Source organism: Sceloporus occidentalis, unplaced genomic scaffold (assembly GCF_023333645.1).
Source record: "Sceloporus occidentalis isolate IW3139 unplaced genomic scaffold, rSceOcc1.0.p SCAF_13, whole genome shotgun sequence".
Taxonomy (NCBI): Eukaryota; Metazoa; Chordata; class Lepidosauria; order Squamata; family Phrynosomatidae; genus Sceloporus; species Sceloporus occidentalis.
Genome location: NW_028316993.1, coordinates 9,262,245 through 9,287,402, shown reverse-complemented (window position 1 = coordinate 9,287,402; position 25,158 = coordinate 9,262,245). Strand labels below are relative to the sequence as shown.

At 44.0% G+C, this 25,158-nt stretch overlaps 1 protein-coding gene across 1 annotated transcript; it reads left to right on the top strand.

Annotated features, from left to right (window-relative positions):
* The first annotated feature begins 4,587 nt into the window (after positions 1 to 4,587).
* On the top strand, positions 4,588 to 23,185 carry LOC149304876 (leucine-rich glioma-inactivated protein 1-like). Its single transcript, XM_089479384.1, has 9 exons — positions 4,588 to 4,860; positions 6,018 to 6,089; positions 8,069 to 8,140; positions 12,218 to 12,289; positions 13,474 to 13,545; positions 14,133 to 14,302; positions 15,364 to 15,528; positions 15,990 to 16,495; positions 21,397 to 23,185. The coding sequence occupies exons 1-9, from the start codon at positions 4,664 to 4,666 to the stop codon at positions 21,700 to 21,702; spliced, it is 1,632 nt and encodes a 543-aa protein (XP_089335510.1). The 5' UTR covers positions 4,588 to 4,663; the 3' UTR covers positions 21,703 to 23,185.
* The last annotated feature ends 1,973 nt before the right edge of the window (positions 23,186 to 25,158 follow it).

The window sequence follows — 25,158 nt, the reverse complement described above, 5'->3', positions numbered from 1 at the left end:
CGACGAAAGCCTGTCTGACTTGGGACACCCTACCAGCACCAATTCTACTGCCAGCAGAGCCTTTTACTTGACAGGAGCACGCAGTGCTATCACATTGATAGTACCAAGGTGAGTACATTATTATTCAAGGTACAAAAAAGAACATTGTACCCAAACTGCTCAGAAAATAACTAGAGCTTCTGTAACAAAGGATGCTGGGAGAACCTTCCTTGATGTTCATATCATTGAACATTAGAAGGAACTTCTTGACAGTAGGAGAGGCTGAGCAATGGACCCAATTACCTAAAGAGGTGGTGGGGTCAGGTCTCCTTCCATGGACATCTTCAAAAAGAAGCTGGACAGCTACCTGTTAGGAATGCTTTAGTTGGAGATCCTGAACTGAGCAGAGGGTTGGATTCACAGGTCCATGAGGCCCCTTCCAACTCTGTGACTCTATAACAGGCCACCTGAGCCTACAAAATGTGGCCACATCCCCTGTCATATAAAGAAAACAGTTCAGACTACATGGCTACTGAGCCCAATATTGGTTGCTGCTCTGCAAGTTCTCAGTGTCTGCTAACGCAACTGGAGATGCCAGGGACTCAACCAGCAAAGCATCTGCCCTACTGTTGAAATAAGATACTTTGCAATTTTTGGAACTCATAAGGAAGCATGAGGTTTTATGGTCCTTTCAAGGAGTGCAAGCACCCATTGAACTTTACTATGGTAGCCCAAATAGTGAAGCTAGTTTTTAAGTACTTCCTGATAACCCTTCCATGAAGTCGGGACAACTGCCATGTGTCCAATGGCTTCCCTTCAGATTATTATCAATGTGATGGTAAAATTTTTGAAGCCAGAACAGGTGGGCCTTAGCAGTCACTCACTGGTAAGGAAACGACACTACAGCAGTGGGAGCTGTTGGCTTCTTTGTCAGTGAACTATAGTGGGCTCTTCTGTGTTAAGGGCACAGGAGTCCTGTGAAAATGGAAAAAACGCAAATTAAAAAACACAGCTTATTTTACCTGAGCGAACACCTCCCTAGGAGTCTCTAGGTCCTCCAGCACAACTCTGTGGTCACCATCTGTCAGACATTGACCACAGAATTGCCAAGGAGGATTAGAAATGCCTAGAGAAGTGTTCTCTCTAGGAATCTCTAGGTCCTCCAGCATGATTACTAGCAGATGTTGAGCATAGAGTCATGTTAGAAGATCTAGAGATTCCCAGGGAAAACATATTAATCAAATCCATGAATAATCAAATCTGGAAAAGTCAAAGCCACAAAAGTGGAGGGCTAGCTGTACATAAACTCTGAAGGAGCTATCCAGGGTGCTAAACCTGTGAGGAGGATAGGTTTCTGCTCCTTAGAAAGCTCCTTTGCAGAACAGACAAAAACTTGGAATGTGTTTACCATGCCACTGACATGTAGCTTCTAACCTTTCCTTGTATTTCTGTGGCTTCCACAGTAATTTTGTGGAGCTATTTTGTTGAAATGTTCTAGTTGATTGAACTCGATGTCCCTTTGGACATCCACAGTAATGACACCTAGGTTTGACAGTCTGATAACTGAAGAAGGCTCCTATACCTGGAACGGTTGTGTAGAAGAGGGAGGTTCAGCAGGTCTTGCATGTCAAGCAACCAGGTAACAAGTAACAGCTGCTGAAGTTCCCTCTTCTTCACAACCATTAAAGGTACAGGAGCCGTCTCCAGTTTTCCAACTGTTAACCCTGACCTCAGTATAGCCTCTCTTGGCCTCTCTATCGAGCAAGAGTTGGAACTTTTGATGTAGTTCAGACTCCAGCTACGTAAGAGATGGTAATGGAACCTTCTGAATCTGGTGCTCATCAGATTTTGGGTGACATTTTATAACAAGGCTGGTGAAAATGTGTTCCTAGTCTAGATGTACTTGGCTATGTATGGTGATGGGAGCTACATTCCAACAATATATGTGGGCCATGCATTGCTTACCCTTAGAAAAGAAGAATGTGAACCCAAGGCTGGGACAGAATGCATCAGTATTTCCAGTTAACATAATTTTGGGCACCTTCCAGCAATCGTGATAAAAGATTAATTAAGATACCAATTTAGATGACTGAATTGAATTAAATTAATTAAGATGACTTGGAAGATTAAGGCTAAGGTCCTTACAATTGTTTTATTGCCTTTTATGTCATAGTTCTCACAATGTGATTAGCATCCTGTTGGTTACTTTCCATTGAAGCAGGTCCATTCAATCATTTGCTGAATGGTGAATCAGGACAGGTAAATCCATTGATTCAATGAGTTTACCCTAGTCAAGACTAACAACAGGATTTAGAGCCATGTGTTTTTCCTTCTACTTGTTTTTAGACTTAAAATAGCATGACCAACTGGTGTCCCTCCAGATATCCTTAGACTGCAACTTTCATCAGTCCTAGCCAGCAAAGCCATTGACAAGGAATCATGACAATGATACCTCTGGAGACTTTCCTCAGCCATGGATACCCACTGGGTGACTTTGGGCACATCACCCTCTCTCAGCCCCAGAGGAAAGCAATGGCAAACCTGAACAGCCATGTTAGGGTTGTCTTAGGATGGCCATAAGTTGAAAGTGACTTGAAGGGCCACAACACAACACACACATGCTGGAGAAGAGTTCTGTGACTGCCATGGACTGTTAAGGATTCCTGGAGACCAGGGTTCAAATCTTTGATCAGCCACAAAAACCCACTGGGAAACCTTGGAAGTTGGGATGTGGTGGCTTAGTGGTTAGGATGCCAGTTCTGACAATCGTAATATAGGACGGTTGGCAGTTCGAGGCCCAAGTGCTGCATGATGCTCCTCTCACTAGTCCCAGCTTCTGCCAACCTAGCAGTTTGAAAGCATACAAATCAACTTTTGTGTAGAGTTTTATATAGCGTTCTACTTAGTTTTGTGGTACTTTGAGATGGCTCACGGGCTAATCAATAAATACTGATATTGAAAGCATGCAGGTACCACTTCTCAGTGGGAAGGTAACAGCGTTGGGTGCAGTCATGCTGGCTACATGGCCACCAAAGCAGTCTTCAGACAACGCTGGCTCTTTGGCTTAGAAACGGAGATGAGCACCGCCCTTTACAGTCGGTTATGACTAGACATTCAGTCAAGGGACTATCTTTACTTTAACCTTGGAGAAGTCAAGGGTGGCCTTAGGGTGGCCATACGTCCGAAGTGACTTGAAGGCAGCAAACAACAACAAATGTGGAATGAGGGTAGGAAAGAGTCTTGATCTTCGTTCTATGTCTGCACTTTTGGTGTCCTGCTCCCCTGCGCATGTTGGGTCTCAATGCAGGGAAGGAGCCCTGGCCTTTGAGTGCAGAGCCCCATGACTGCACCAAGAAAACCCCACAAGCCTAAAGAAAAAGGTGAGGGAGACACCGGTTGCGGGTTCTTTTTTGAGATGATCCTTCACTGCCCACATGTCATCCTCCACCCTCGGGATGATGATGATGATGATGATGATGATGATGATGATGATGATGATGATGATGATGATGATAGATCTTGTAGCACCTTTGAGACTAACTGAAAGAAAGAAAAAGATTAGCAGCATGAGCTTTCCTAGACTTCAGTCTGCTTCCTCAGATGCATTGAAATGATTCCTCAGATGCATTTAAATGCAGTTCAGATGATGATGGTGGTGGTGGTGATGATATTTATTGCACCCCGCATCCTTTGGGGGGTAAGACATCTTATTTGCTTCTCGGCTGTAGGTTGGCCGCTATGCCAGCCAGGAACCTGTGTTTCTATTGGTTGGCACGGGTGTGTGTGTCTGTGTTGTGTGTGTGTGTACACTGCACTGATGTATCTGCGGAGACAAGAGGGAGACTGCTTGGATCCCTGACATTTGATAAGAAAAAGGCGCCTTAAGAGGCTCTCTCTGGTGGCTTTCGATGGAGGAGACTTGGATTGATCCGATTTTGGCCAACTGGAGCCCCAGAGGAAGAGGGGGCTCTTTTTAAGACTGGACAGAGGCGAGAGAAGGCCAGGGCGGCCTTTGGGGGTTTTGGTTTTGGGAGAGCCAGGGAAAGAGCTTCGGAAGGGTCTCCTTCTCCTTCTTCTCTTCCTTTTGGGGCCTGGGCCAGGGATGCTGCGGGGGGGCGCAGAGCCCGGATCGCTTTGCCTTCTTCTGAGGCCAAGGAAGGCGGGAGGAGGGGGGGGTTTTTTCTTTCCCTCCCCATAGCTTTGCGGTTTCGTGAAGAAAGGAAGGAAAGAGGGAAGGAGGGAGGAAGGGAGAGAAAGAAGGAAGGAAAGAGAGAGAGAGAAGGAGGGAAGAAAGGAAAAGGAGAGGGAGGGAGGGAGGGAAGGAAGGAAGGAAGGAAGGAAGGAGAGAGAGAGAAGGAGGGAAGGAAGGAAGGAAAAGGTGAAGGAGGGAGGGAGGGAAGGAAAGAAGGAAAGAGAGAGAGAAGGAGAGAAGAAAGGAAAGGGGAAGGAGGGAAGGAAGAAAGGAAGGAGAGAGAAAGAGAAGGAGGGAAGAAAGGAAAAGGGGAGGGAGGGAGGGAAGGAAGGAGAGAGAGAGAGGGAAGGAAGGAAGGAAAAGAGGAAGGAGGGAGGGAGAAAGGAAGGAAGGAAAGAGGGAGGGAAGGAAGGAAGGGAGAGAGGGAGGGAGAGAGAGAAGGAGGCCGGGGGTCCTCGGGGGCTTGGTCCTGGTGGTCCTCTTCAGGGGAGGATGGTCTGGCGGCTGGGTCTGGGCTCGGCGGGGCCCCCTCTGCTGCTGCTGCTGCTCCTGGCGGGGGCCCCGGGGGTCTCTGGCCGGAAGCCCCCCAAAAGAAAGTGCCCCACGGGCTGCACCTGCACCAAGGACACGGCCCTCTGCGAGAGAGTCAAGGAGATCCCCGCCGACCTCCCGCAGAACCTCGTCTCCCTGTAAGAACAACACCCCCCTCCTCCGGGGGGTCTCTTTCTGGGGGGAGTGGGAGGGGGGCCTTTTTGAGGGAGGGAAGGGTCCCCTCAGCCCTCCAGCCACAGCCTCGCCTTCTTAGGGGGTGGGGGTCTCCTGGTGCAGTGCTCCCTCCCCTGAAACTGGGCTATTCCGGGTTAACCCTGCCTTTATCCCTCTTTGGAGGGGGGAGTTGTAGGGCTGGAAGGGGACTGGGGGGGGCAATGCAGTGCCCAAATTGTATGAGAACCAGCCCTGGAATCCTAGTGGCCCATCTATATCTTTGAATTCCCCCAACATAGTGGTCCCCCTAATATGTTAGAGTCCAGTTCCCATCATCCTCAACCAACATGGCCTACCATTGCGCTTGTTGTGTGTGTGTGTGGGGGGGTGTAGACTAACACATCTGGAAGGTGCTATGTTTGGGGAAAGCTGCTCCAGAGTAGAGGCGAGGATCCTCCTGTGGCCCTCCAGATCTTAAGGGCATACTGTCATTCCACGCCAGTGGCAAGTTGTTAGTACTGTGGCTGTCGTTGTTATCTGGAGGGCCCTGTCCCAAAGACATACCTTTGAGGCTTAAAGCCTATCTCAAAGGAGGAAAAAAGATTGCCATAATAGGAGGCACCCAAGAGACTGGAATCGATATGATGTGGGAAAGCTGCAGGTAAAGCTGTAGATATTGCCTGGGTAACATCAGAAAGCCTCCCCAGTGAGTTGCTCAGCTGTTGCATAGATGCAAGAGTGCAGCTGCCCAGAGGAAGGCCCTCTCCACTGCATGAATTTAAAAGCAAGGTGTAGACTCCAGGGAAGGGGGTCACAATATTCTGAAATATCATCCCTGGTTGATTTGTCAGCCTGTTTGATGAATACCAGGCGCTGTTGGGCATATTTCAAAGAAAGGAACTGGCAGAAGCATCTCTTGGGTATCCCTTGCTTAGCTTTTACTTTCCATAAGGGCAACACTTGAAGGCACACAGCAATGACTTGTAAGGCTGGTTGATTCAGAAGTATCAACAGATACATCTGAATCTGTTGTACCAAGCAGATTGTACCAGCCCTCCCTGTTGCTGGTGCCATTGATGCTGCATCTGGCATCTCTCCCAAGATGACCCAGCTTCCCACTCTCTCCTCTCTCTGTGTGCAGGTCTCTCATCCGCTCGGGGTTCACTGTGATCTTAGAGGGCAGCTTTCACCAAGTGCCATCTCTTCAGCTGCTGTAAGGATCCTGAGACATCAGTTGTGAGTGGGATGTCTGAGTGTCAAAGAGTGGGTATATGTGGGTTTGCGTGTCCATCATTTGCTGAGCATGTGTGGGTAGCACCTGGGAATCCGTCTGCTTACCAGTCAACCTCCCAAACAGTGCATCTGTTTACGTGCCTTGTAAATGTGAATCTCTTTACACTGGCACAAGTGAGTTTGCACCATTTTGCTGATCTGGGCAAAGGGATGTGCTGTGGACATTGAATTACTGTTTGGTGTAAGAGGAGTATGTTAATCTGTCTGCCTGTCTTTCTATCTGTCTGCCTGTCTGTTTGAGGCAGTGTGGCAACACTGCAGACTGCGACTGGCATATGGGCCCCAGATCCTATTTGGATTATCACACCCGCAAGCTGCTCCTTGAAAATAAAAGACTGAAAAATACCTATTTCCACTCCTGCTAGAATAGAGATTTTGCTTTAAAATGAGATGCGACTCCCTGACCTTATTTCTCCCCAGATTGTGGTTTGACAACATTCTAGAGTAGTGTAGTATTCAGTCATGTACTCAGTTCCACTGATCTTGGTGGAATTTACTCCCAGCTGAGTATCTATATAAGCTTGCAGTCTTCATCAGTCAGAAAAGTCATTTTAATTGACTATAAATGAGCTCCCAATTAACCAGTGAGCAGATTTGATTATATAATTTTTATAACAGTTCTTGTACCAACTAAAGATGCCAAGTGCCATCTAAAATGGACATTTCTTCTCCGGAAAGGGAAAATAGAAACTCCCTTTTGAAGATGCTGTCTCCCAAGATACATCCATATACCATCTTGCTCATTTTTCAAAGGATAGATTGAGTCAACATTTTGTTTTTTGATCTACTAAATTGTTCATTAACTAAGATTGTCCACTGGGCAAGAGCTCAGTTGTGTTTCTGAAATCAGTGCCCATGGCCCTGTGAGCGTGAATTTCAAAAGTGAATGTACACTATTTCACTGGCTCTTATTGGTGAGTGTACCATATAGGTGCCTTTTCTTTGATGTTTCTGTTGCATCTGGTGCTTTCCATCAGTTCACATGCCCTAATGAATATGAATTTGGACATGTGTGCAAGTGAATTTGTACAGTTGCTCTGGCACTTGCTTATGCCACACGCTGGAGCTGATGAAAGAGTACATGTTACACGCCACAGGCATAGCCTAGTGGGTTGGATAATGGTAAGTGAGGCCTTTATTCCCTTTGCATGCTGGAGGTCTCTCCTTGGCAGATGTTAATCCCTGAAAGACAGAAGGGTCTTTGGCTACACATCAGGCATCCCACTGGGTCTTTGAATGTCCAGTTTGTTCTCTTCCTAATGACTTTTCTCCCAGGCACAGGTACGCTAAGTACTTAATGCCAAAGCAAACTCATTTCCCTGAGTGCTAGCCCTTCACAGCACAGGTTTCCTTTTATAGACAACTGAACTGAAATTTCAAGTCCAGACACACATTATGACAGTCCCCACACATGTACCCCCAAGGAAAGTCCAAAATTGCATCTAGTTGACTGCTAATTGATATCCACAAATCAGTTCAGTCCATCTTGATCTTCACAAAAAGCAAGGCTTTTATAAGCCAACAAATCTTAACTGCCTATCCAAGACCAAACCTCCACAAAAAATGTTTGCATGGCAACAGGGATAGCTGAAAAACTGATATTGCTTCTAGCACACACACCTCACTCGAGTAATTCTCCAGTAACTGTGAGAATTGCAGCTCTGCTCAGAGAAAGCAGAAAAGCCTGTGTTGGTTGCCAGATAATGACAGAGTCCCTGCTAATGAACGAAGTCCATGGATGTAGATCCTGCAAGCCCTGGTTCCACTGCAGTACTGGAGCTACTCCCTTTGGGATGTTAGTTTTCCCTTTCCTGTCCCTTCCCTGAAAACTTGGCTGCCCTTCCTTGACATTTCCCACTGTCTGACCTGCTTGCTTCTCCCTCCCCGTCCCCTCCCTAGCTTGATCACATACAACTCCCTGGAACTGATTGGGGACGACGCCTTTGCGGGACTCGTACACCTGGAGTATCTGTGAGTGTGCAAAGACGATGATGGGTCATGGGAAGGTTGGGATGCATGCACAATTGGGATGGGTTGGTGTGTGGGATGGCATAAAGAGGTTGTGAAAGGAAGTATGTCTTATGCAGGTAGTGAGCTTGGGAGGGGATGGGTTTGTGATAAGTTTATGGGGCAGTGTGTGAATGGGACAAGACTGAGTGACTTCAAGAAGTGAAACCATATTAAAAGTAGGGTAGTGAGTCAATTAAAATTAGCTGATTAATCATCTGGCTTAAATTGTTTAGATAATATGAATTTCATTTTAAATATGTGTCCATACAAATGAATATGATCAAAAGCACAATATTGCAGAAAGGAAGAGGTTGTCACCCTTTGCCATTCCAATTCAGGTTCAAAATCAAAATCAAAATTTCAAAGCAATATAATTTTCACACCAATTGGCATGTCCCTTGCAACTCAAATACCAGGCACTTTGGGGTATATTGTGGAGTAGGATCACAATATGGGGCAAAGAGTTCAAGTGCTTGTGTGAAGGTGTCAGTCCTGATCAAAGGGAGTGTGGGTAGGCTTGCACCACATACTCTTTGTTTTTTAAAACCATGGAGCCAATTTGTAACTGCATGAATGGCTTCATATGTAATTCGGCATTCAGTTTGTGAATGTTCCCCAAGATTGCAAATGTACTTGCAGGGCAACTAGTGAGAAGAGACATAGGTCTAAAACAGGAGGTGGGAAACCGTTTGCATTCTACACATTTTGAGCAACTCACATAATCCCCAGTACCTGGACATACTGGATTGGGTTTATGAGAGTTGTAGGCCAAAAGATTGCCCACCCCTGGTCCAGAGAGAACTTTGTTAATGGGAAAATTTGGGGCTGGGGTAGTAGTCTTGTGGCAGTTTAACAGAGCATTGGCCAACTGAATGAGTGCCAACCCCACACTCTCTGGCAAGCAGCACACCACTTTTGTAGTGAACTGGAGGTGACGACATATCACTTCAAGATTCATTTTTTAAGCTGAAAGTCAGTGCTTTTACAGGGCTGAGAAGATTGGGGATCCAAGACTAGCCAAACTGCTGCACTTGTAATTTTGCAGCAGTTTGCATGATTTTTCACCTGAAGAGATGTTTTATGGTTGCTTGGCAGAAGCTGCAAGTACACTGCTTAGACTGCTCTGAATAATAAAAACATCACTCTACCACTTCTCTAGACAATTGGATTCATTGCCAATCTGCTGTTCCCACCAAGAAGTCCCTTCTAATGTTCAGTCAAAATCTACCTTCCTGTAACTTAGACCTGGTCCTACCCTATGGGACAGGCGAGAACAAGCTTGTATCCTCCACTGTGTGACAGCCCTTTACATATTTAGAGAGTGAAGTCATGTCACCTACCCACCCCATTCTATGTTCACCAGGCTGAATATGCTCAGTTCCCTCAACCTTTCCTCTTAAGATGCCACAAGATGTTTTTATTCTTCAGAGCAACCCAAGCAGTGTACCTGCACCTTCTGCCAAGCAACCATCTGCCCTGCTATTAACATATCATACTTTTCTGCCAAGCCAAGCCAATGGCAGGTCAAATACCTTGAGTAATAGGGATTTGTGGGAGAAAATGCAAGAGCTTTGAAAATGACTTTAAAGAAGTATGAATACGGTGACATGCTTGGCTTTTCTATAATAGGTAGGATGATATTGTGGGATGCATGGCTCACTTTGGGATGGTGTCAGTGTACCATTATATCAGTTCTCTTTATAAGTATAGAGATACTCCTCAAATGCTACCAAGATGTTAATAGCAGTGTCAGCAAACATGCCTGTCTACTCACTCAGAGACGCAGTGGCTGTGATATGAAATGGATGAATATTATAATATGCTGATATTTATTATTTACACAAATAGTAACTTTGAAGGCATTTGGGAATGTCCCAGGAGGATGGAGGGTTTAATTACCTCAATTCACATACTGTGGTTCTTATGAAAATTGGCTCACTCCCATCATCCCCACAGAAAACATTTCTGTTAGCTGCAGGAATATAATGTTACTTGTAGGGCTACATATTGATTTATATCCCATGCCATCTTCACAGAGAAGTTTATCAAACGGGAGGAATTTCTCTTAAATTCGAATGAAAAGAAAGTGGGACCAGAACGCATTCACTTAAAGTCGCTAGTTTAGCGCAATTACGTGACTGCGCATTGCATTCAAACTGGCTCCCCATTGCCCGAAAATAGCATGCCCTTGCCCGAATTTGCGTGTGGCAGTCTATCATGCAATAACGTCAAACCACATGATTGCGTTCGGACTGACTTCCCATTGCCCGAATTTGTGTGTAGTGGGTTATCACGCAATAACATTAAACCCCATGATTGCGTTCAGATTGCCATCGGATTATACTTCCAATTCCCCTTGTCTGATAAACTACTGAGTGGCTCCTTTGTCCTTCTCAACACTTTTTCTTCACAATAGCCATGTGTGATAGGTAAAGCTTAGAAAAAGTGATTATCCTAAAGTCATCCAGTGAGTATCAGTGCTCAGTGAGAACTAGAACTCCTTAGCCTAACACTCTAACCATTATGCCACATTAGATGGCTACCTTCCCTTTAGTGTAGAATGCTCTCAGTCCTGATTGTCCACAGTGCATTTTCACTTTAAATGACAAGGATCTAACATGTTAAACAGTTATCATTGTATATTGTCTCATCTTGTTCTTGGTGTACTATACCACATAGTCCGTGCCTTGACTCTAGGGCAAAATGCACAATTTGGGGTCCCCTTCTTTTTCGTGTGCCTTGGTGAATTTATCTGGTGGCCAGTGGAATAACTGGTTGACTGACAGCCATCATTAGGGCCAGCCCTGTCATTAAGCAACATGAGCCAACTGCCTTCAGTAATGGGTTGGTGTTTAGTTTCAAGAGTTGCATATGCTACATGGATTGCTCTGTGCTCACTAAGGCCCCATTCCCACTGGCTTATAACACGAATCAAGAATCGAATTATGGGTGCATCGTTTCCATTTGAGCGCGCATTTGATCCTCATTGCGCTGATTTCGTTCCCATTGGAATTCGGATCTGATCCCCGTGTATTCGATTTTTCCTTGGAAAACCCGAATCAGTGGTGGATAAACCGGTTTAAAAAGAGTGCACTTTTTAAGAGGTTCTTCCTGCAATGACCTGCTCTCCTCAGAATGGAGAACATTGCCCAGTTACCAGTTTTAACATTAGACTTGTCTACCAGAACAGTTAGAACCAGTATATGATAGGATGATGAAGGGGTATCATCTGGTTCATATTAGGCCAGTTCTGCCTGTCATTTCCATTTCCCACAATTCCCCAGAGTGAGGCTGTGTCAAGGGTGTTGTGGGAAATTAAAATGATCGCCAGACTCATGATTGATTTCTGCAGACAACCCAACCATTGTACATGTCTTCTCTTCTTATAACATTCCACCTTATTTCCTCAGCATTGCCACACTGAAATAGACAACGTTGTGTGACTTTAGTGCTGGAAGAGAGTTGAGATATCTTGAGAAATCTTTGTATTTGCTTCTTAGATCCTTGCTCATTCTATACTATGTGTGAGAGTGATATATGTCAGTTTTCTTACTGTTGTGACTGCCCCCAAAGCAGCCTGGGAATTGTAGTTTGGAAATTGTGTTCCGAATCCTCTGAGATAATTACAAGACCTTTCTCGCCATGAAATTATCGTTCTCAACACCTACATTTCCACCAATTTGTGGTGGATGTAATAATTTTGTTATTTAAAAAAATGATTTATATCCCACCTTTCTTCATAAAAGGGGACTCAAGGTGTTGTCCAACTAAATGGAACAAATACTGTTTTTAAAAATGAACTGCATAAAAGCAATATGAGGAAGGCATATAATTTTTCGCATGAGGCACAACTGCAAGCCATATTGCCATCCCTTGTAATCTGGGGCTTTTAAATTCCCCACAGATAACCTGAAGCTACAAAGCACATAATTAAGTCTCTGGAAATAACTGCTCTCTATAACTGCTCTCCACTTTGTAATCTATCCATTACTCCCTTCTCTGGTTGTTGACGTAACAGGGGCTTCTTTCTACCTGCAGATTCATTGAGCAAAATAGTCTTGAAGTGATCTCCAAGAATGCCTTCAGAGGCCTGAAGAATCTTCTCCATCTGTGAGTGCTTCCTGGACATGCTCCCAATCCCCACTTAGAGTCTCATTTAGGGTGGCTGCTTAACTAATGGCTGAAAAAGAGCAAATGCTTCACTTGAAAAAGAAAACTAGAGGACACAGATTAACATATAATGTGTATGTGTATATGTTTGTATGCAAATATAGGTATACAAGCATATAAATATGCAAATCATATGCTAATATGTGCCCTTTCTGTTTGTATGCAAATATAGGAGGGCCTACATACCCTAACAGCACCAGCCCTCATCTGACCTTGGAAGCTAAGCAGTGTCAGTCGTAGTGAGTAATTGGATGGGAGACTGCCAATGAACACCAGGTGCTCTAGGCTATATTTCAGAGGAAGAGCAGGTAAAACCACCTCTAAGTATCCCTTGCCTAAGAAAAATCCTATGAAATCCACGGGGTTTGATACTATTTTAACTGCCATGGCTCAGTGCTATGGAATTCTGTGGCTTGTGGTTTGCTGGTTCAGCAGAGCTGAAATGGTATCAAACCGGACTATTTCTCCAGCGCTTAGGTCCTTAGATTGAGGGTGCTGACACAGGCAAAGGGTTCATGCAGGGCCGGCAAATTATTCATATTGTCATTGCTATAGGAGTAATTTTTCACCCAGGGAGAGGTGTTTGTGAGAATTTCTGTCTTAGGTTCCCATAGACTTATACAAAAGGCACAGTGACAGACTGTGTGCTTATATATGTAACTTCAGTTGTTATGGCTCAGGCAGCAAATTATTTTGGGTTACATATGCTGGATACATATCCTTATACATATCCTTCCAGTCCTTACTTCCAATGCACCTCTACCAAATCCATTGCAGCTAGGGTTGCCAGGTCAGGCTTATCCTGGACCCTGAAATTGCAGGGTCAAAAGCAGAGGGTGAAGAATGTTCCCTTGGGATGTCACAGAAGGTAGGCCCTTGTGACGTTACAAGGATGATGTTACTAGGGACAGGCCTTATAAATTGGCTTACATGTTGTAAACCCTTAGAGAGTGCTTTCGTTCACTATGAAGTGGTATAGAAATGTAAAATGTTATTGCTATCCTAAGAGTTCTTCACACCTTGAGATCTAGCAACCCTAATTGCAGCATCCTTCCCCAGGCCCTCAAACTGAGCTTGTCTACTCTGCTTTCCTTCTGAGGTTGTTTTTCTCTCCTTTCCCATAGAAATTTGGCCAACAATAACCTGCAGACGTTGCCAAGACACTTGTTCCGGGGCTTGGATTCTTTGACCTCAGTGTGAGTTGAAGGGCAAGGGGTCTGGGCAACAAATGGGGAGGAAGGGTGTGGGCATGGCTGTGGATATGAAGGATGTAACAATTTGCCCCCAGTTTGCCTCCTGCTTTCTTTCTTTCTTTCATTTGCCCCCAGTTGCCTCCTGTTTTTTCTCATAAGATTGTAAAATTGGCACAAGATAATTTCAGGGTCAGTATTAAAAGCTAGCATTGTTGGGCATCAGCTGAGGCCCACACTGTTTGCAGGGGTGCAAAGATTTTACAGATGAAAATGGACACATGGTGGCATATGTGGTCCCGCTTTCCATTTTTATGCTCACGGATAGGTCAGGCTCAAGCTGAGAGATAGCAAGGTGATCCAGTGAGCTTCATGACCATGTAAGGAATATGAACCTGGGTTTCATTTATCCTAGTTCAACTGTCTCACCACTATAGCACGCTGGTTCCAGAGGTACTGCCTGCATTGGCAGCAGGAATAGTGGCAAAAAAATGGTGGGTCCTTTCCAAGTTGCCCAAAGACAGCCCCAGATAGCTGGCACTGCATCTACTTTCATCCAGCCAAATGTGACAGACTGGCTTCTTTCTTGACAGAGACCTGAGGGGAAATGCCTTCCACTGTGACTGCAAGTTGAAATGGTTGGTGGAGTGGTTGAGCCAAACCAATGCTTTGGTAGAGCCTATAGAGTGTCGGTCACCACCCGAGCTGAACCGTACCAGCGTGAGTGAACTCCGTCCTGGGGAATTTAACTGCATCACCACTGGTAAGTCATCTCTTTGGGTGGCATGTTTCTCTCACTAAACTATTTCTCCTCCACATGCTACAGCTGCTGCAGGCTTGGGAATCCCTTATTGTCCTTCACCTTTTCTCCCCTTGAAATCAGCTGTCTGCACTTCAGTTATCATCCATTTACTAAGCAGCATTACCCATAGAAGCAAAATATATCCAGTATGGAACAGCTGATACATTGAATAGATAAATCCATGGAAGAGGAGAGATGTATCAGTGGTTACTAGTCATGATCAGAGTTTGCAGATCATCAAGTTATAACAAAGTCAAATTACTATGGATAACACAATGAGAGATTATTTAACTCATTTTGCAGTGTAACGGTGATGATATTTTAGTAACTTTTCTAATTAAAGGAAGCGTGTGGCCTCACTACCTCAATATTTTTATACTACAAACCAGTAACTTACTACATTCTTCTAAAAGAAATAAAAAGTGAAGATTTTGGTTACTTTTGAATCAATGTGGTGTGGGGACTCGTATATGTATAATAACTTATAAAAGTAACTTCCCAAGCTCTGGTAATGATGGATGTATACAACTCCATGTTCAGAGACCTTAAGCTGCCAAAGAACAGTGGCTGAAAGGCAACCATATGTTAGGGGTCAATGGACATTATGTCCTCTTTTGGAGTTTTCCAGAAGCATCTAGTTGACTGGTGTGAAAAACAGGTTGCTGAACTAGATGCAGAACACACATGTTTTCTTCTTTAGGACTACAGTTCCCAGAATTCCCCAGCCACCATGCTGGCTAAGGTATTCTGTGTATTGTAGTTCCAAAAGGGAATTTTTCTAAGCTCTGAGGTGGACATTTATTTTGAATCAGCAGGGCTCTCGGGAAACAGAAAGCAGAGCAGTAAGCAGTATGTAAATAAATAAGTTCAAACTGTGAGACACATCTGAAATAACAAGTCTTGTAAACATGCCCTGATGGATGAACTGTTTTGTAGTAACCGACTTAGTTTGCTATGACACTATGACAAGGTTGGTGTGCTCCATTTTTGTTCTAGCACTAATCCCCATCTTTCTTCCTTAGACCTTGTCCTCTTTGATACCTTGCCTGAACAGTCACTCTCAGTAGAAACCTTCACCTACCATGAAGAACAGAACTTGGTGGTTGCCCAGCCTTTCACGGGACGCTGCAGCTTCTTAGAGTGGGATCACGTCGCAGGGAAATTCCGCAACTATGCCTACATCAATGGTGAGACATACACACATATGCACACACACTTCCACCCTCACTAGACAAGTGTTTATCTCACATCCTTAGGGACAGACAGCACACAGTGTTGTATGTGGAACATAGACTGGTGTGTGTGCGTCTTATCTTTTTTCTTCATGCAGAAAAACATATTGGATTGACTCTGATGAATTAGTTGTATCCTGTCTCCCACAAACATTTTGCATCTCTTTATCATTCTGTCTAAAACTCACAGGACTACTCCATGATTTTTGGTTCTTATTAACTATAAGAAGTAGCAAGAAAAGGGGGAAGGAGTCTCGTGGTACCTTTAATTGGTTTATTTGAGCATGATCTTTCAAGATTAAAGTCCACGTCCTTAGATGCACTTAATATTTTTTTAAGTGTGATATTCTAGCAGCAAATGTAGATAAAAGAGCCATTCACTATTAATTCTCTTCTCACCCATTGATACTTCCTAGGTTCCTCCACAGTGGTCTGCAAACCCTTGGTGATCGAGGGTGAGCTCTTTGTGGTAGTGGCCCAGCTGTTCAAAGGCTCACACATCTACAAACGGCATGAAGCAACCGGCCAGTTCCTGCACATGCAGGTGATTGAGAGCTCACGCATGCGTAAACCCAATGACATTGAGGTCTTCAGAGTGGAAGGAGACTGGTATTTCATCATGGCTGACAGCTCCAAGGCAGGCTCCACCACGCTATACCGCTGGAATGGTCATGGCTTCTATTCCCATCAGTCGCTGCACCCCTGGTACCGTGACACAGATGCCGAATTTCTGGAGATTGCCGGCAAGCCCCACCTCATCCTGGCCAGCAGCTCCCAGCGCCCTGTCATCTACCAATGGAATAAGAAAGAATTTGTGCGCCGTACTGATATCCCCGACATGGATGATGTCTATGCGGTCAAACATTTCAAAGTCAAGGAGGATGTGTACATTTGCTTGACCCGCTTCCTGGGTGATTCCAAGGTGAGGTTACTGAGAACCACTGCCAAGTCTCTCTTTGTCAGAAGGAGGAAATGTGCATGCATGGTAAAAGGTATAGAAGAATCTGCTATTGCTCTTGTCACCATCTTCACTCCACTCCCAGTTTACATCACTAAGGTGATGTAAAGGTCCAGAAGCAAAACAAACCCTGGGCAGGCAAGTGAGTATAAGGTGGGGAGATAATGGGTGGGTTTTCTTGACAAGATTTGTTCAGAGGAGGTTTGCTATTGCCCTCTCCTGAGGCTGAGAGCTGTGACTTGCCCAAGATCACCCAGTGGGTTTCATGGGTGAGCAGGAATCGAACCTTAGTCTGCAGAGTCATACTCCAACACTCAAACTACTACACCACACTGGCTCACCATATAGGGACAAAAGTATTATGATCCAGACCATTTTTGACAGGCTGTCTCAGTGTGTTGAAGCACACTTTCCTGTTAAAGATGAGAGCATTTGGAAATATCCTTTAGATCTCTTGTACAGAGGACTGCTTAGCCAGGCATAATCAAGCTGCATTGAAAGAACTGTAGTTTCGAGTTTAGGAGAAAGAATAGGTTTACCTTATTTTGCATTAATAGGATCTCATCTGAAAAGCTGCAGCTGGTAGATGGTTAGTCTGTTCTGGAGTTTAGCCTGAATTCTAAAAGTGCTTTCCAAGGCTCTCAACCCTACTCCAAAATAGATTTAGCACCTTGAACGGGTCCTTTAAAGTTCCAACCAAAGCACAAAACAGACTCACAGAAGTAAGCAGCTGATGCTGCATTTGGAATACAGTGTCTTGTTCTGAACAGTGGTGTTATGGAGCCAGGACTCACAGGGCTGAAGTTCTTGGACTTTTCTTTAAGCAGCAGGAATAATTATGTCATCTGATGTTCATTGCATATTTTCCTGAGTTTAGCTGCAGTTCTCTCTGAGGTCTCCTGGTGGGCCAACTGTTGTTGTTGTTGTTGTTGTTTTGTGCCTTCCAGTCATTTCTGACTTATGGTGACCCTAAGGCAAACCTATCACAAGCTTTTCTTGGCAAGATTTGTTCAGAGAGACTTTGCCTTTGCCTTCTTCTGAGACTGAGTGTGTGTGACTTGCTCAGGGCCATTCAGTAGGTTTCCATGGCTAAGCAGGGATTTAAAACCTGGTCTCAAAGTCATAGCCCAGTGTTCAAATCGCTATACCATGTGCCCCTAGACAACTGCCCACCATTGATCTAAATCAATATAGCTGCCTTTTTTTGTTTTTCCTCTGAGGACATGGATAAGTGAACTGTAATAATGAGCACATGCCTTTCAAAATTTAACACTGGACATTATTACACAGGAGGCAAGCATCCTCCTCCATCATTAAATCGCAATTAATTCATGTTAATCGTGCGATCGGGGGGAAGATTATTACAAACCCACACGCTTATGCCATTCCTATCTCGTCTGTAAACAGTAATGAACCCATCATTTCGTATTAACAGGAGTTAATAACAAAGGACACAAGAATGGGATAAATGCATGGGGGTGTGATAATCTTCCCCCCGTTCACATGATTTAATGACAATTTAATGATGGGAGGAGAATGCTTGCCTCCTGTATGATAAAAGTCCTATGTATCACTGCTCCTGGATACCACATTTTAAGAACCATAGTGCTGGAAGGTACTTTGCAGGTCATTTTTGTTTATGCATTTCTCTACCTTCTCATCAAAAGATTTTTCAGACCATTACATAATCAGGTTCTTTAAAGTATTTTAAAGACTACCTATGGCAAATGGAAGTAAAACCTATATTTCAAATGGTATTAAAATGCAGCTCTGGCTAATAATGTATTATGGTCATTCACAAACTTATTACACTCATCACAGTATAATCCAAGACTATAACCTTTGCTCTGCTATGTCTCCAAAATTAGTTTACCCATTTAACTGCCCTTGCAAATTAGGGCTTCATTTTTCAATCAACACTGTCCCCCATGGACCACTTGCAGGAACCATCGATCTACTGATGAACAGTTCTGAATTTGTTGTGTTCAGTGAAGGATCCAGGAACAAATTACAGCATGTCTGAGGCCCATCTTCATTTGCCAGAATACTCCAGACTGCCTCTGGAGTACTCTGGCTCTGAATTCCCACCCCCTGCTCTCTTTTGCTGCAGGTTTTCCACTCTCGTAGTGAACAATGGACAACTGCTTTTCCACTCAGTCCATGTTCATTGCCTGCCATTGCTGCTGAGGTCAGAACAGGGCACCCAGCCCATGTTATTGACACTGGGCACCTCATTCTGACCTCAGAGCAACTTGTTCTGCCCTCTGACCTTAGAGCAACTTGCACCCACAGTGCCATAGCCAGATGGCTTGACGCTGCAAAGAGCCAAAAACTCACAGCTAAAAGTGAGTTATTTAAATGCAGGTTAAGGACAGGAAGTCCCAAATCAAGTGCAGGTGTCATGAAGACCTGATGGGGGGTTTGGCCTTGTTTCATGTAAACAGGACACAGTGAGATTGTGAGGGTGTTTGGGGTAAATCATGTAGACAAACCCTGACAGATAATGTTCAAATTTTTTTTGAACATTTTCAAACCGTGTGTGCTTGAATCCATGTATAAAAAATCTGTGTATGAGAAGGGCTGACTGTAATCCAGAGGTGTCATATCAAAGCCCTAGTTAGCTCAGCATTCTGTTCCCACAGTGGCCAAGAAAATCCATAAGCAGGGCTCCCTTCGGCTCCCTAGGAAATGAGATTAAAAAGCATTTTGCTATTATTATACAACTGGAACTCAAAACCCTTTGGAGAACTTCATAAATTCCAGTCTACCTTCTACTAGTCCCCTCATGTGAAAAATGGAAACTAAGATCTTATGGCCAACATCCTACATTCTGCTTTGGAATGTGAATCTCTGCCAGTGTACTTACAGGAGACAGTAGGTCCCTTTGCCTAGTTGCTTCTTCCTTTGTGCAACAACTGCTGGGGGACCTTATGCTTCTCCATTCCCCATCCTCTGTGAGAGTATACCTGACCTTGTTCCAACTGCTCTTCAACATGAAGAAGGAGCAGCCTTTGTTCCCAACATAAGGCTTCTGATTCTTTCTTCAGTGCTCAAGAGCAGCTGGAACAAACCTAGGCATACCCCCATAGACTGTCACTGAGTAGGAAGGTGGATCTGTGTCCACCAGCCACTCAACTATTGTTGAATGTTCAACGTGATGGCCTTGCAAGGTTTGAATAAGTACCTATGCCCTAGTTGTGCCTACATACATCACCAACCAGATACTGGTCCTTGTGTGCATTCTATTCAGAGCTTGGAAAAGCTGGAAAAGTTCAGATTCTGTTCAGAGCTTGGAAAAGCTTCTGGGAGTTGTAGTCCAAAAATAATTTTTCAAAGCTGTGGTTATGTTTGTTTAAATCCTGGCTTTTATGTCAAGACACTGACCATAGTTGTCCATCTCACCCTTAAGTCAGTCAAGCTAAGAACAGTGACTAACCCAAATTCACTAAATGAACATCATGGCTAGGCAGGGGCTTGACACTTTCTCAGTAATCATTGAGCTATGGATCAAGCAAATAGCCAATACATCTCAGAATTTAGTGATCCTCCAGGAAGTTTTTCATGCAGGATGCTGTAATGAGAACCATTTCTTGTTCATTTTCACCATCTTGACCTTTGCACTGTCTAGAAATATAGGTTCTCCTTTTGGCTCTTTATAGAATCATCCTACATAGTCTAGGCTGTAGAGGCTTTAAAGACTACTTATATTCACACTGGTGGTGGGAGCTATATGAGCTACTGGTGTGCTGGGGTTTTTTTTATTTGACTTTAAAATGTATTTTCAGTTTCAGCAGATGGCCCAGAGTTCTTGCTCTAAGCTGGAAAGACTGAACAATGTTTCCCTATTCATTCTTACTTTACTTGTGCTCTATGTAATGGCTTTAAAACTATAAGCCCTCCATGCTGCTTAATTTTATGGAATAGCACTGAGCCTAAGTTGATAAGGGAGAAACCTGGCACATTGCTCATTTTGACCTAATGAAGCATGGCTTATCAGGAGTGGGTCTTAATTTCCCAAGGGCGTTTGATGCCATTTCTTTCTTTCTTTAGGAGAAATTGTACCCAATTCTAGCTGCCATGTAGGAAAAAAATCTCTTTGGACTCTCATTCTCAGGAACACAGGAAAACCTATGCTTAGTTGAGCCACTGGTCCATTGAGGATCATTTTAAGACCCCAGCTGAATTGCTAGAATCCCTCATTTGTATTAACTTGATTTGCATTTGTATTTGGCACATTATATGGGAGCCAATGGAGTGTAGTGGTTTGAGTATTGGATTACGATTAAGGAGAACAGGGTTCAAATACCTGATGGGTCATGGAAAACCACTGGATTATATTGGACAAGTCACACTCTCACAGCCTTAGAGGAAAGCAAAGGCAAACTTCCTCTGAACAAATTCTGCAAAGAAAACCATGTGATAGGGCCACCATACGTCAGAGATGACATGAAAGACATGGCAACATCAACAATGGCAAATTATCTTAATGTGTGTGTCATGGAGTGCAATATGTAATTGGCTGTGCCTTTGGAGCCACCATTTTGTATCTGGGTCCAATTGGCAGACTTTGGGGTACCAGTTTAAAAACAACCCATTAGCTCCTGCAAGCTTGGAATCTACTTCCTGAACCAGAGCTTGGACTATTTATGTTTTGTACAACAAATCCCAGAATACCCCGCCATTGTGGGGGACTCTAAAGGATATTGTCCAAGAAGGTAACTTCCCAAGCTCTCCTTTCATCTACAGTCTAGTATCTGGTCTTGGCTCTTGCTCCATAGCCTCCCTCATAGAATATTGAAACTTGCCACAAGTTGTATTGAAGTCATCCTCCTTCCTGAGCTCATGGCAATCTCTTCTACTGACAGGTGATGCACTGGGATGGTTCAATGTTTCGAGATGTCCAGCAGATGCCTTCCCGGGGCTCCATGGTCTTTCAACCGCTGACCATTGCCGGCTACCGCTACGCATTTCTAGGCAACGATTACTCCTTCAGCAAAGTGTACCGCTATGATCCCATCACTGGGCTCTTCCAACATTTCCAAGAGCTAAACACCCAAGCCCCACGCTCCTTTGCTCACCTCAGCGTGGACCAGCGAGACTTCCTTATTGCCTCCAGCTTCAAGGGCAAAACGCACATCTACCAGCATGTCATCATCGATCAGAGTGCCTGAGCCTGGTGATGGCAGGGTTGGGGGTGTCAGTATAGGAGACAGCCACGATGGGAGAGAGAGGAAGCACAGGAGTGGACAGTCAAGTCTGCCCCTGGAGGAAGTGCAGTGCCAAAGGAAACCACTAGGGGGCAGCACTGGAAGCAGATGCTGTTGAGAGTGCAACTTCTCCAGTGGCCCTCAAATGGGGAGTACTGGGTAACAGCTAGCCAGTGGGTGGAAGTCAGGCAACCGAAGAACTATAATCAATTGCTAGTGAGTGCAAAGAATGGCAGGAGGAATCATCAATAGAATGCTTACTTTGATTGTGTTGCCCACTAGTAATAAAGGGATCCTGCAGCTTCTGGAGATGGCAGGACCTCGGTGCTTTCAGTGAGGCTAAACTCAATGTCCTCATCAGTGAAGAAGCACATAGGTTTGGAGAGGCAGAACTTTGCCTGTAATCACTCCAAATCTTGTCTCCAACAAGTTACTTTTCCCCTAACTAAGGAGTGGATACTTTCCCATCTGTTTCACTTCTCATCCTAACTTGAGATGCTTGTTTTGTTTTCCATTCCCCCTTCCCAACCTTCATTCCCATTTAAATGGGTGGGAAACATTACCTATCGCTTATTTTCCCCGCTTGCTTGTTTTTACTGCAAATTATTTTCCTTTGAAAATGCATGATTTAAAAAAAAATTCATGCAATCCAGCACAAAGTAGTTGCAACTAACAGTGCAATCCTATGCATGCCTACTCAAAAAGCTAGGTTGTACAGGACTGCAGCTTAATCATCCTTTAAGGCACAGCAAAGGACTGTTCCAGGCTTTTACTGAAGCAAGCAGCATGATCTCCATGCATGTTCATGTGGAAATGTCATTCCATTTAGTGGCACGTAGTCCCAAACAGAGGTTGCAATTACTGGCTGCTCAGTTGCATCAGATGTGTTTTAACTGTTATTTTTCAATCTTACACTTTATTTGTTTTTAAAAAATATGATTTCAGGCGTTATGCCGTGTCAGGTTGTTAAAACACAACTATAAGCACAAGCTTAACTGTAAGCACACAAAGATCTCCCTTGATATGGAGGGAGAGTGGTTGAGAAAGAAGTACAAGAGACCACAGGGTAGGTTGGACTCATTGACAGGATGGGTGGATAGAAGAGAATATGGTACTAGAATAGATTTTTGTCATGGAAGAGTTGGATATGGCAGCAAACAAATAGAGTATTTATCCCTTACCTGTAAATAACCAGCATGTTGTTCAGATCCATCAGACCTTTCTCCAGTAGTGGGCAGCACTGAGTACAAGGAGTACATAAATACTAATGTATTTTATTCCCATACTGGAATCATGAGGATGTGAAGCTGGGATCACACAGTTGAAGATGGAACACACCACAAAAGGTCTCTTCCGAAGGACAGACTGATATCCTCTTCTGTCTCCCATTCATGATGTGGGATCCCACATACGAGCATTGTAAATAAATATACATATATATATTGTTTGTGGGCTCTGGGGTGACATTACTTACCCACTGTTGCTTTTTGCCAAAATCGTCATGGCTGCAGGAATGGATCGCACCCAAGGGCAACTTGAGACAGACAGTTTCCTGAAGCTGTGAAAAGGAACACTGAACACTGGTTGTACGCTTCCATTTCATTGCACACTTAAGCTCCTTGGAACGTCAAAAGGAAGGTCTCTCCCAGAGCAGAGGCAGCATTGCCTTGCTATATTGTATAGCAAGGCAACTTTCCCACAGCTTAAGTTTTGCCTTTGCTCCTAAATTCATAGATACTGGTCCTCATGCTGGGAACAATGCTCAGTGCAAACTGAAGTCCAAGGCTGGCTCTGTCATTAAGAAAAACAAAGTGGCTGCTTCAAGCATCACATGCTACGAAGCAGCAGCAACAATGGAAAAGACTATGATCAGAGGTCTTCCCTGCACCCTCTATTTAGGAAGTTGGTTTCAGGTACATAGCATGGTCCCATCACCACTGTGCAAACCATGCAAATTTGCACCACACTGCAAATGGACAAAATGTCAGTTCAGTTGCCATTTATGCATGGAATGGAATGGGCACATTCTCTTGGGCAGCAAACTATCTTGGACCAGCCTTGGTGAGCATGTGCTACCTAGTACCTCTTCTTCATCTTCAAAGTTCTTATGAAGGGTTCGGATCCTTGTGCTGAATTCCAAGGATCAGCACAGAAGGGACCTAAACTGCATCTGCTTTCCCAAGAGTCCAGTGCAAAATGAGAACTATCTATCCTTTTCTTGGCACCAATAGAAGCTAGTGGCAGATTTTGGGCAGAGATTTCTTCAAGATCTTGGGCTGGCTATATAAGGTAGTGATTCCTATAGATGAGCAGTGAGGAATCTGTAGCCCAGCAGATACTGTTGGGACTAGAAACGTCCATCATGGCCAAGCACTGGCCATGCCAACTGGGGCTGATGAGAATTGTACTCCGATATCAGAAGGGCTACTGGTTTCCTATACATGCTATAGATTAATCTGAACCATACTTATGCAGACACACTTACCTGGAAGTGAATCTAGGACTGCAGCCAAAATAGGCTTATCAGATACAGGATTGAAAGGACTGGGGCTGGGGGATGAGGACAAAGAAAATAGCTGAAACAATATAGGAACTGTATACTCTTTTCAACTTCTCAGGTAAGATGCCATTCTATCAATCCCAACTGTTTTTTCAAAGTAAAAAGTAAAGCAAAATGCATATAATTTTTTTCAACATTGTAATAACCAACAGCAATGAATTACTTTTCAATCAGGGTAAAGAGTAAAGGAAGGGATTGCTTTTAAAAAGTAACACTGACGCTTTAAGTCTGAACTCAGTCTGAAACAAAGGGATTATCTTCCAGCCTTCAGATCTCTGCATTTGTTCTTATTCCAGAAGTGTTTTCAATGTTTCTCTCCCTAATCACTTGGACAAAACCAAAATAGTCTGTCTTACACAATTCGCCACTTCAAAAATGTGTTGTTCACCAGCCAAGGCAATATGACCCTTAACCTCAGCAGACAGAGAGAGAGAATCCAACAACAAAAACACACCAAGGCATTTGACAGCAACATTGAAGGACTTGTGCAAAATCAAGTGGTGGATAGCTTTCTAGTGGCTTTGCATTTAATGCTTTGCAGAAACACATTTGCTCTCCAAGCCTACAAGTTCAAGGATTTTGGAACTGCAGACACACACATTCACGAACTGTCAAATGGAGGGAAAGCGGCACAAATCTCCCACAGAGATTTCAAACATTTGCGCCTTCCATTAGTGTTGTTCTTCCTTTGACCAAGGTCTCACTTCCAGACATACAACCTTGAAAAAACACACAGACACCAGTTGACAGGAAGCCAGTTTGCTCAGTACAAAATGTTTCATTCTTTTATTCTGGGTATCTATTTCTTGCCTTTTAGGACAGAATCCTACCAAGTTGGATCCATAACATAAGCATTAAAA